The sequence below is a fragment of the Phyllostomus hastatus genome, unplaced genomic scaffold, assembly GCF_019186645.2.
Source record: "Phyllostomus hastatus isolate PE091 unplaced genomic scaffold, TTU_PhHast_1.1 phas_scaffold_501, whole genome shotgun sequence".
Taxonomy (NCBI): Eukaryota; Metazoa; Chordata; class Mammalia; order Chiroptera; family Phyllostomidae; genus Phyllostomus; species Phyllostomus hastatus.
Genome location: NW_025334033.1, coordinates 49,733,754 through 49,746,979, shown reverse-complemented (window position 1 = coordinate 49,746,979; position 13,226 = coordinate 49,733,754). Strand labels below are relative to the sequence as shown.

Sequence of the window (13,226 nt, the reverse complement as noted above, 5' to 3'; positions counted from 1 at the left end):
AGAAGGATAGGAAAAAATCGTAAATCTTACCTTATTCTCTCTTCAGACTCGTCCGTGCTGTAAATGGACGCCCCCTGCCACGCTGATACCCTGACAGTCTGCGGTTATTTAATAAACTCATACCAAAACATGCAAAGGTTCACTGAGCTCATTTTTTGTTACTCAAGTTTTAAACATTTCCTTTAACCATACCACCCAGTAAAATAAACATTTTTTCTTTTCCATTTTGACTTTGTTAAAGCACGTTTTGGAAATTCAAAACATTCCCCCTGTAGTGAATTAAATCTTAGGCAAATGCCTAACAGCTTCTCAAAACTCTGAAGCAGGTATCTTGAATTAATTAAGAACACAACTTCACCATACTTTTTTACCAATGACATGACAGGGTTTAAACAAATAACAAAAAGGGAGTAAACCACACACATAACTGTATACTATTTTCAAGGTTACTCAGACATTGGATTTCAATATTAAACCTAACCAAAAGTACTCCTCTAAACTGACTTCCCATGGACTACCCTTTTAAGTCTAAAAATCGATTCGGCAGAACTGTATTTGTGCTTTTAGACATATTTAATTCTTGAAAAAGCACTGTGTGTGTCAGCTAGATCTGGGCCTGGAAAATAAGTGTTTCGCAGCATTGATTCAATGGCATTAATTGTCAACTTGGAATTTTGAAAGCAGTAAGAAAAACTAAGATTAAATAAAAGAAAATATAGGCACAACATTTCACTGAATTAAAGGTCACTCAGTCTTATGAGGAAGAACCAGTAATATCTTAGCTGTAACATTAAAATATATTTCATGCAGTGTTTGCATTTCACTGTCCATAAGCATCACCTTCAACATCAGTGAACATTCACAGAGGCACTGTCGTTGAGAGAAGCTTTCAATAGGCGAAACGCGTGAGTTGGATTTACTATGCACAAATACCCATTTCCAAGCCAGTTACCCCTTTGCATATTTTTCTGAGGGGGCATCCATAAATATAATAAAAAACAGAAGCTCATACTTACATCCTATTCCTTGTTACTTTCCAAGCTGAGTGTTTCATCTTGCATTAGTCACCATATGATCTCTATCATAATGGTGGGGGGTCAATGAATAGATTAGCTTTATGGGCATTTACAGTTCTTCCATGCATCTAAAATTTGGTAAGTCTGGTAACCACTGACCTACTTTTTAAATCTCCCCCTCTCAACTAAATCTATGCAAATATAAATCTTAAATTTTAACCTCAGCTCTAAAGAAATGGTTTTCCTAAGATTAAGTTAAATAACTGCCCCCAGAAATACACTACAGTGTATGTTATCCTGCCCCCTTGAATCTAGTTTAAATCTGACCTTGATGTTTATGTTGAAATCTAAAAATAAAATCAGATTTCACTCATATTAAAGTGAGATGACTGCAGAGTAGTAAGTAACTGAAAAAACTAAGTACAGTAAGTCATGGTCCACTTTAATATGGTATTGGTCTTCTGTTTTTTTTCTATCTAAATACCAATTAAACCTATAAAAAGCATTTAAAAGTATATCCTAATGTAAGGTTGATTTTTTTTTGTCTGTTTGCTTTGGATTCTGTAAAAAGTCTAGATTGGTATCAAGGGAAAAAACAAGAATACTACCTTGTGTGTGTCTCTGAATTTGCTGATCTCTCGGGATATCAGGTCTCTTTTGTCTTCTTCCATTTCTATAGCATTTATATCCTCCTAAAACACAAAGGGGACAAGAGGGAATGCATAAACATCAGTCTAATGAAAATAAAGGTTAGATATCTGTACAGGTCTTACTAAAGATAGAGGTAAATAAATTAAAAGAATATAGTAACAAATAAGTGTTACTAATTTGTTACAAATAAGTGTAACGAATCTAACAAAGTTAAATAGGGAAAATCATATAAACAAGAATCACAAATCTGGCAATTAGCAGTAAACACAGTTATTGTAAAAGCCTACAACATGAACAAACCTTAGTGATGAGTGGATAAGGGATCAGAGGTGCCACTGGAAATCTGCGGAAAATCTGCGAAAAAATCCAGGAAGAGTTTTTAAAAACAAACAAACAAAGCAGTAAGAGTTCACATTACTCTGCAAAACTGTGCTCTGTAAGTTTATATTATAAACAATTCAGAATCTGTGACATTTTCTGGATTTCAAATTATTGGAAAATAAAGAACGGATTTCACTCACTCTATAACCTTTTCCATCACCTCCTCTCCCTCCAACTCCCCTAAGCAATGAAGTGAGGATGGTCTCATACTAGCAGGGCTCTTTCTTTGATTCAGATTTGGAAACAATCATACCAAGAAAATGTGTCTATAATTTCTGCCATAGAGCAGGATTTCTTTGATCCTCTCTTCCAAACTCATATCCAACATCATTGTCTAGTTATTTTCTCCTTTTCCATTACTGAGGAAGGGAGAACACTCCACAGGCCTCAATTAGCCTGTACCTGACTAACTCTTCCAATTACTATTCCCAATTTTTGGCATTTCACCAGGCAGGTATTTACGACCACATGAGAAAGAACAAGCCAAGTAATAAAAATGTATGTGGCCACAAAGAGCATTGAAGATGGCCTAATACGGCAATAAAATCCAAAATAATATGAACCTTGATATTAAATCCAGTATGTTTCACAGTACTTTTTCTTGGCATAGGCAATCCATGAATATAGCATAATTCTAACATTTTCAAAGATCACTCTTGTCCTAACTATTATGGCTCAGTGAGCTGAATGTCTGTTATCCCTTAAACCGAAAGGTCACCAGTTCCATTCCCAGTCAGAGCACATGCCTGGGTTGCAGGCCAGGGCCCCAGCAGAGATTCATGCAAAAGGCAACTAGTTGAGGTTTCTCTCCCTCTCCCTTCTCTTCCCCTCTCTATAAAAATAAATAAAATCTTAAAAAAAAAACCCACTCCCCATAATTTCTCTAAGTTTATTCAAAAGAAATGGGTATAAAAAACAAACATTTTCTTTCAAGCTGGACCCCCTACTGTTCAGTTAGCTTGGTCTGACAAAGAATGGTGATAATAAAATACACTAAGGTGGAGTGCTTCATCCTGTGCTGCTCTTTCATAGTCCTCCAGTTAGAATTTAAACAGCATTATTGTGCACGGAGGATATGAGACATAGTTTATAAGGAGAGGTGGCTAAAAATTTATAAAATGGGTAAAAATCCTCAAGTGAATGAGACTAGCATCCTGCTCGGAGCAGTGACAGAGTGATAATGAGGGAGAGTAAGGCAAAACATGGCCAGCTCCTTCATAGCCAAACAAAAACAAAAACATTTCACTTTAACCCTTAATATCAGTCCCTACACCTCATCACTCAACGTTTGTTTCACCTTACTGAATCTGAATCCAAAGCAAAGCAGAAGCTTCCATGCCAGTACATTTCAAACATGGAAAACAAATGTTTTGGTTAAAAAAGTAAACTTAATTGGTCAAATGAGGTTGAACAGTATATTATTATAAATACTAGTCATTCTGTTTTTTCCCTCAGAAATTGAAGTGAAATGAAAGCACATGAGTGACACCATAAAAAGTAAACTGTAGAAATGACTGTTGTCAGAAATCAGTAACACATACGTCCTCTTTCTTTTCCTTCTTCTTCTTCCTTGGGTGAGAGTCAGATTCTTGCGATGGGGCATTGAGCTCGCTGGAGTATTCGCGTATTAGAACTTCAATGGCCCCTTTGATCATCTGATCTCTTCTCTTGGTTTCTTCATCCAAGGCTTCTTCATCATCATTAGTGACAGTTTCTGGCCTGGCATTCTTTAAAACAAAACAAAACAAAAACAAGGCAAATTCAGAAGTTGGAGGGGGAGGAAGGAAGAAATCAACCAAGAAAATGAAAATCATTCTAAAACAAGTTAGTATACAAAATAAACAAAATGTCTTCTCTAAAACATTCCTGTAGTCCTAACTAAATGTAGATTTGGTTCTGCTCTTAACTTTATAAAACTAAACTTTTGTTTTAGTTTTATATATTTCTCTAAGTTTATTCAAAAGAAATGGGTATAAAAAACAAACATTTTCTTTCAAGCTGGACCTCCTACTGTTCAGTTAGCTTGGTCTGACAAAGAATGGTGATAATAAAATACACTAAGGTGGAGTGCTTCATCCTGTGCTGCTCTTTCATAGTCCTCCAGTTAGAATTTAAACAGCATTTAGTGTTTCTTCCTTTGATGTTGGTACTTTATCACTTTCTTGTCCTTTCTTCCCTTGATAGCTAATACTCTGATCCTTAACTAGCCATAGAAATTTAAATCACATGACTAGCATACTGCGTTAAACATCTGCGAAGCTTTCCCAATCTTTCAGACTGTCTTGCTCAATAGTTGCACAAAGAATGTTTCCTAAATAACTTAACAGTTGAAAATTTAATTACATGAAAAAAGCAAAGTATAATATTATGTATACGCTAGCTACTACTTAAACTAAAAGCATGCGCAGGTGAACTGAACCAAAAAACACTGGAAAATTTTATACAATAAAATGCAAGCATCAGGTAGGTCAGGGGCTGAGACAATGGCTTCTTTTTTCCCCTCTGCTTTTTATAATTTCTATAGTGTGGGAATATCACCTATAAAAATCATATACACTAAGTAAGAATCAACTGATTACTGCACAAATCTTTCTCCCCCATGACTTGCATATGTAACATAACAAAACCCCAAAATTCTCCCTGGCTGGTGTGGCTAAGTGGGTTGAGTGTCGGCCTGCAAACCAAAGGGTCACCAGTTGGAGTCCCTCCCAGTCAGGGCACATGCCTGGGTTGCAGGCCAGGTCCCTAGTAGGGGGGACAGGGGAGGCAGCCACACATTGATATTTCTTTCTCTTTCTCCCTCCCTTCCCCTTTAAAAATAAATAAAAACCTTTTTAAAAAGCACACACAAAATTCACATTGTAATGTTTCTCACAAGTAAGCAACTGACTATAAAACTTCATTAATTTAAAAAAGAAGTCTAGACTGTTACTTGTGTCAATATGGAAAAAAAAATTACTGGCTTCTAATGTACTACTATTCTTGTTTCTAAGTTTTATTTCAAGTCCCCTGATTAAGGAGTTAATCCAGTTTAGACCACAAAATTTAGAGAATGACCTCAGAACACTGGATAATTTTCCAGTTGGTTACTCTCAATTCCATGTGTATACAGTTTTAAATTAGAAAAGTTTTTGTGCACATACTTGTGTGCACAAAAACTTGTGTGCACAAAAACTTTCTTAATTTAAAACTGTATACACATGCATGCCCCAAAGTACGTATCAGTGTACCTGAAACTCTCAATTCCATGTGTATACAGTTTTAAATTAGAAAAGTTTTTGTGCACATACTTGTGTGCACAAAAACTTGTGTGCACAAAAACTTTTCTAATTTAAAACTGTATACACATGCATGCCCCAAAGTACATATCAGTTTACCTGGTAAACATATACAGTGCACACTTTCAGATACACAAACATGAACCACGCTCTTCTGCACAAACGCTGGCTCCTAGTCACAATGCATACAACTCTACTCAAGGTTGACTTTAATTGTCAGTGTAAGAAAGACAAAAATAACCCTGTGGCTTCTTAATATAATCTAACAGTTATTTCTTAACCATCAGCATTCTGAAAGCTATCTCCAACGAATACTTACTCAACAAGCATTTATTTCTTAAATGAATTTACTCAACAAAGAGCCTATCATATGCAGAATACTATGCTAAATGGCAAGCAATTCAAAATTCAAAAGAAATAACCTTGCCCTTAAGCATTTAACAATGAAGAAGAGAAAGTTGTGATATAAATAACTTTAATGTAAGTTGTGCAATATTATAAAACTAACCACTGTTAAGAGTTTCTTTCTCAAACCTGCCTCTTCATCCAATCTTCTTGTTGCCAACCTTTTCTACCTGGCATCTTAAATAAAGACAAGATGCTTTACACAAGAACTGTAAGTAAACAACTAAAATAGTTTTTAAAAAATATTGTAACTATAATTCTGGTGATGTGTTCCCTTCTTACTTTAGATCAATCATCTATCACAGTAAGGTCTTTCTGCGACTTTCACTAAAATCCTACCAGTGAAACTCTTCTTCTCCACAGGTTGAAATTAAAGAGTATACCCTCCAGTAAACTTTTCACTGAAATGGAAGGTTTTGAAACACACATGGCTATTTCACCCAACCCTCAACTGTGGAGACCTAAGTTCTTTATTATGAAAATATACTTTATGGAAGAGCATCCAAGTCTGTCTTTAGCTTTCCTCTATATTCTAAATTCCTTTCAATGGCCCTGGCTGGTGCGGCTCAGTGGATTTAGCACCAGCCTGTGAATCCAAACGTTGCTGGTTTGATTCCCAGTCAGGGCACATGCCTGGGTTGTGGGCCAGGTTCCCAGTAGGGGGTGTTCAAGAGGCAACCACACATTGATGTTTCCCTCTCTTTCTAACCCCTTCCCCTCTCTCTAAAAATAAATAAATAAAATATTTTTTAAAAGCCCTGGCTGGTGTAGCTCAGTGGATTGAGCTCGGGGCTGTGAACCAAAGTGTCACCGGTTCCATTCCCAGTCAGGGCACATGCCTGGGTTGCAGGCCAGGTCCCAGTGGGGGCCACCTGAGAGGCAACCACACACTGATGTTTCTCTCCCTCTCTCTATAAATAAATAAATACATAAATAAAACCTTTTATTTAAACGTACATTTTTAGAAGGAAAGCTATTCAGCCCAAATCTCTTAACTAATTGTAAATGTAAGAAAACAAAAATAACCAGATATATCATAGAAAGAACAGTTATTTTTGGTTTCAAGTTGCTCTACCTCTGGGTCCTCAACCATAAACAATTTCCTGATTTCAGGTTTCTCCTTCCACTTCAGACACAAAAAGTGCATTCAATTAATACTGCACAGCAAAAGATGAAGGGTTTAGCAGTACAACAGAATCACAGAAACCCATTAAATATCTGAGATATTTATGTGGCCCACTTAATTTGGCTCCTTTGAGAGGAAAATTTAATAGCTTCAATAGTAAAGCTACTAGTTATAAAGTTGGAAAACAGGTCTTCTAGGCTCCTCTGGCATTTAGAACAAGAACTTCTTTGGGAACTTAAGCAAATGCAGAGCTCTTTCTTTTGATGAAAAGTAGATTCAGCCAGACTAATCTGCAGGCAAAGATGTGAAGATATTCCTACTTATAGCAACTATCACCAATTAAAATGTAATGTAAGTGGCTCCTTCCAGAGATTATCTGTACTTCCAGCACTTGTAAGAATTCATTCTTGAATGCGTGATTAACAACCACCCCCTGTGACAATCAAGCAGCTAGCTCTACCTCTACTGCTGAACAGCCAGAAAGCAACAGGAGGTGGACTAGATCAGCATGGCTACCATAAATTAAATATTTTTACTAAAGGTCAAAATGTTACTTCTACAAATTCTGAAAAATCTCAATGAAAACTTCCAGTCAAGGTAATAGACGAGACACATAATTCCTCTTAAAACTCTGGATCAGAAAAAAGTCTCTCTTTCTAGACAAGTTTGTGTTTCTTTTTTGGTCAAAGGGAACTCTGTAACTATGTTTTCTCTTCTGTTTAGAATCAGAAAAATGCCTGAATAAAGTAACATACAAATTTCTTAATGTCTCAATTTTCATATCATCCATCTTAAGCCACTGCTCTCTAAATCTCTTCAACAAATCAACAATAAAGGAGAAAAAACAAGTAACCTCTCATATTTTATCCTGAAAAATGACAAATCTGCACTCTATACTTCACAATATAGTTATACTTGCCTAAGTTACTTTTTAAAGTTTATCTGATAGTCCCTTGACTTTTTGAAAATCAAAATTGTTGTGGAAAACTGACATTTCAGCAAAATAATGCCATGTTTGTCTTGTGACGTCATGTACCTGGGCACCATTGACAACTGTACCCAGGAGTAATATCTGTTAATTTTTTTTATTTCATTTTATCTGAAATAATTGTTTCTTTTGGAGGTGGCTTCAGTTCTATCCTTGAAGAAAGATACAAGCAGATTTAAGTTGTGGTTCCACTTGCTAGAGTCACAAATTGTGCATCTCCTTATTCATATAAATATACAGTGAAGGGCTTTACTTCATATTCAGAGCACATTACCTGCAAATACTACAAATTAAACCACTTCACAAGCATCTGAATAAACACAGCAAAAACAATGAATCAATTAATTCATTAGTGGAAATAAATAAGAAATCAATTATCACAGCAAGGAAAATCTGAAAACTCTTGTGGCATAGTTTTTTTTTTCTTAAAGATTTTAGTGATGTGACAGGTAACACGCTAATCTGAAATACAATTTACACTCCAGAGAAGCTGTGTTTTATTATTTCCTTATAAAGCTAGCTAAGAACAGTAAGATTATCAGGACAGCAATATACTATAATTGTCATTCAATAAATATGCATTCCATTCTTGCTATGGAAAGACTTTTTCCTAGGTTCTGTGGAAGTACAAGATATAGGGGACACACACTGTGAACTTCTTGTCCTACCTCATAATCAAAAAATGGGGAGAAGGATACGGGAATGAAAAGGGTATAAAGGGCTGTGAGAAAGAGATACAATATTATATACTACAAAGCAGACTGCCATGAACAACAGTAAAAACCTACTTGATATAAGAGAGAATATGCCCTGGCTGGTGTGGCTCAATGGAATGAGTGCCAGCCTGTGAACCAAAGGGTCACCAGTTCGGTTCCCAGTCAGGGCACATGACTGGGTTGCAGGCTAGGTCCCCAGTAGGGGGGTAAATGAGAGGCAACCACATACTGATGTTTCCTTCCCTCCCTTGGCCTCTCTATAATCTATAAATAAAAACAAGAATTTAATTCTGCCTGAGAGGAATCAAGGGGTAGGACTGATGAAGTCTCCACGAGTTGAGTAACATTTTAGTTATACTAACTATATGAACAGAATTTCAACAGGGAGCATGCATGGGCAAAAAGGACATGAGATGTCAGCAGAAACCAAGTTTGTGTGGACACGTGACCAAATGGAGGGTGACTGACGGGGTACACTACAAAGGTAGACTGAGGCAGGCCATAAGTGCTATGTTAAGAAAATGGACTTTAAACTGTTAAGAAACTCAAAACCATTAAGGATGGATGAGCAGGGGATTCGCATAACTATAGTTCCTTTTCTGAAATATAGGCAATACTGTAACAGTCAGATGAGATAAAACTAAATGCAGAGAAATGAGTTAAAATATTATTAAAAGTCTAAGGAAAGGTAAGAAAAAAGCTATTTACAAAACAATACTTAGAATTCAATCCTGTGTTTATGAAAGGACAAATACAACTACTCCTACCAAAACTACCTTCATCCATACAGAAAACTGTCTAGAAGAATATGCAACAAAAATGTCTACAGTGGTTATTACTAATGGTGATAGGATTATGAGTGATACATAATTTCTCCTTTATAGCTTTATTTTATGAGTTTTTTAACAAAGTACAATTTGTTGTAAAGGGAGGGGAACCTAAAAACCTATTCTATTTTGAATGATAATAAAACTTAAAAGCAAAAGGCTGTTTTGTTTTTGTGGAGACAGAAAGATAATAATAAATCTATTTGGGATCTGTTCAACTTGAGGTGCTAAAAGGAACTAGAAAGGGATAACAAAGACATATAAGCTCAGATTTTAGGTATTTTTTGCTTTGTTGAGAAGAAGTAATAATACATACAACACAACATACAAAAATTCCTTTACTTTAGCTTCGCTTTATACAGCCACCAATCTGAGGAAAATAATACTGATACTTATTTTAAATATTTTAGAACTCGTGTACTTCTAAAGGAGAGGGCAACTAATAAAAATTGTGTAGATTGAAATATATTTTGTACTTACTTACAAAGCTGCCTTAATGAATTAGCTCTGTTTGGAATAGTCTGTACCAATGTTTTCTCTGGCAAGTTAACCTTGTCCAGCCTCCCTTACTACCTTCATCCCAACCTGGAACAAGCAAACCAACAGTCATCCACCCACAGTGGGTAGATAAAAGACTTAAAATAACTATAAACTCTAAAAACACCCTTCTGCATGTTAGTCACAAGCATGATGATCTTGTAAAGCCCCATATTAGATTCATTTATATTAAGTATTTACATTAAAAGAGCACATTTCACCTAGAAAAGATAACACTATGGAAAACATACCCCATTAGAAGCTTTCTTCTTTGCTTTCCATTCATCTAGTTGCGCCTTTGTCTTTGCATCAACTTTAACAAGCAGCTTCTTCTCTCCAATCTGCAGGTCATGCAATAACCTGAGTGCCCGGAGGGTAGATTCAGGCTCCTTGTACTCACAGAATCCAAAGGCTAGCAGTAAATGTAAAGAATTCATAAAATGTCAATATAATTATGAAAGACAAAAAAATGTATGGAAAATTAAACTCAATAGAGACCAAGGATTGTAATACTATGTAAGGATTATTCATGTTATTTCACTCCTCCCTTTCCTTCAATTACCTTTGACAGGGGTTTCACTTTTACATCCTCAACCAAAAGCGAGAAGACAAAAGAGGGGAAAGGAAAAAAATTCTAATCAGGCAAACTGCTACGTATTAGAAGTGCTGATAAAAAAGTTAATAAAATGAACAAATTTGATGATTGAGACTATTAATTACTTCACGAATTCATTCCATACAGACTAACACCTACAAATAAGGAGAACAGGCTGTTCCAATGTAAATAAAGCACTTTTCTGAGAAGCTAAACTTCACTGTAAACTTCATTACATAAAAGTAATGATCTCTTATCCTAGTTACTCATCTAATTTTTCTACATCTGTTTCATTTTAGTAACTAGGCTAGTCTCACTATTATTACCATGCCTTTAAGTCAGAGATAATAAAACAGAATTAAAAAGTAACCTAAACACTGAAAGTTAAATTAAACAAATAAATACAAATATGTACACAGTTAATGACATAACCAAACAGAGAAAAACTATTCTAAGTGAATTTGAAATTGGACATTTGACCATACATTTTTAGTGTGACATATCTTAAGGACAAAAAGATCTGTCAATAGCCCTGGCTGGTGTGGCTCAGTGGGTTGGCACCAGCCTATGAACCGAAGGGTCGCTGTTTGGTTTCCAGTCAGGACACATGCCCACGTTGAGGGCCAAGTCCCCGGCTGGAGGCGTGTGAGGAGCAACCAATCAGTGTTTCTCTCCCTCTCTCTCCCTCCCTTCTCCTCTCTCTAAAAAATAAATAAAATCTTAAAAAAAAAAAAAAAGATCTGTCAATAAAAACGAAAATTTCAGTAACTGTATTTTTGATGACAGCATTGGTATTAGCCTGAAATTACTGCGTGTGAAATGTGAGGTGAAGCAAGCCAGTAATTATTAAGTAGTCTATTATCCCAGGTGTCCTTGAAAATCAGGATTCTCAGTGTAGAAGAAAGGAAATACAGACATATGACAGAAAAGAATAAATAAAAACCTCTTAGTCCAAAATTCGAATTAATGTGTACTGGAAAGATGTAAAAGCAAAGACCAAACCACTCTTACAGTTGAGTACACTTAATTCCTAGACTGTGATGTTGAAAGCAGTTTCCTACTAAAAGGAACCAGAGCTCCTTAGAGAAATGGCTAATCTCAAGTCCAAGGCAGAAAATCTACTTGAGTGAGCTCAGAATGTCTTGTCATGCCAGATAACAAAGGCAGGCTTGTACCAAAACCAATGGAAATCCAAAATTGCAGAGGAAACTAACTGATCAGAGCTTAAGCTTAACCCACAATAATAATGGCAATTAATCCCTATTAAGTAAAATAATAAATTCATTATGCTTCAATCTGTAAGTTCAAAATAGTTCTTTAAAAGAAAAGTCACTGCTAGAGGATGCTGAAGATACAAGCTTTTACTAAATAAAATGAAGATCCAAAGCATGTGTCCTGGTTTTCAATATAAATTATACCCTTAAAGTAAGCAAAGAGTAGATGAAGGGGAAAATTTATCCTTATAGAAGTATTCTACTAATAAGTAAAGAATATTTGTTTTTCAAATGAAGGAATGATAGAATTCTTCAAGACTATCATATTTTGCAAACCCCAATCAATAAATCCACTGAAGCATTGACAATCAACAACTGCTACCATAAAAAAAAAAGATACCCTACATATCTCTTTATGGAAGATTACTTTTAGAGAATTCTTACAAATAAAAGCATCAAAGAAATAACATAAACTCAAGTCTGATCAAGTCTCAAGATACAACTACTAACCAGTTTACATAAAATACAGAGGATAAGATGCATGGCATATTATTCTACTAGATCGACAACCAGCAAATCCACACTAAAGAAACACTAGTGGGCAAATGACTCAGTTTCTCCAACAAATATTTCAAGGGAAAAGAGATAGTTAAAATATGTCATCCGCCCTCACTGGTGTGGCTCAGTGGACTGGGTGCTGGCCTGCAAACCAAAGGGTGTCCAGCTGGATTCCCAGTCAGGGCACATGCCTGGGTTGTGGGCTAGGTCCCCAATAGGGGACGTGCAAAAAGCAACCACACATTGATATTTCTCTTCCTCTCTTTTCTCTTTCCCTTCCCCTCTCTCTAAAAATAAATAAATAAAACCTGGAAAAAAAATAAAACTGACATTCCATCTTAAAAAAAAAAAGTCATCCAACTGTAATGTGTATATCTTATTACCCAGTTCCCGAATTAAACTATTAAAAAACCTGATATTTGAGGGAAATGGACATCTGAACATTGACTGGGTATTGACTCAATGTTGGGTCTGTCAATATTGACTTAATGATATGAAGAAAAATAGTTTAAAAAACAAAACAAAACAAAACAAAAAAAACCTAGGACACCAGGGGAAATAAAAAGTTAATTTTTTTAGGTCTTATAATAGTATTTTAATGTTTCTTAAAGAGCCCTTATCTTTTAGAGACACACACTAAAATATTTACAGACAAAATAATCTAATGCATAAGTCTGCTTAAAAATAATATAAGGAAGAAATGGGTGGAGTATAGGTTAAACACAATTGCCCAAGAGTTGATGATAAATGTTAAAACCAAGTGATGAATACATGGGAGTTGATCTTCCTATTCTAACATATATGAATTTTTCCATAATAAAAGGTGTTTAAAGAAAGCCTATCAAGCAGGTGTTTCTATCAACAAGCATGAAAAGAACAATATGCTTTCAAGACTACCAGGCCATCTCATCGTCTTTCTTCTACTTTCTGGGTA

At 35.5% G+C, this 13,226-nt stretch overlaps 1 protein-coding gene across 4 annotated transcripts in view; it reads right to left on the bottom strand.

Annotated features, from left to right (window-relative positions):
* RBM25 (RNA binding motif protein 25) overlaps positions 1–13,226 on the bottom strand; it is a 52,481-nt gene that overhangs the window by 18,454 nt on the left and 20,801 nt on the right. For all 4 annotated transcript variants that reach the window (XM_045822282.1, XM_045822283.1, XM_045822284.1 and 1 more), the window contains exons 6-9: positions 10,177–10,337; positions 3,590–3,775; positions 1,968–2,021; positions 1,625–1,708 (exon numbers count right to left, since the gene is read on the bottom strand). In XM_045822282.1, coding sequence (XP_045678238.1) covers positions 1,625–1,708; positions 1,968–2,021; positions 3,590–3,775; positions 10,177–10,337 — 485 coding nt within the window. The remainder of the gene's footprint in view (positions 1–1,624; positions 1,709–1,967; positions 2,022–3,589; positions 3,776–10,176; positions 10,338–13,226) is intronic.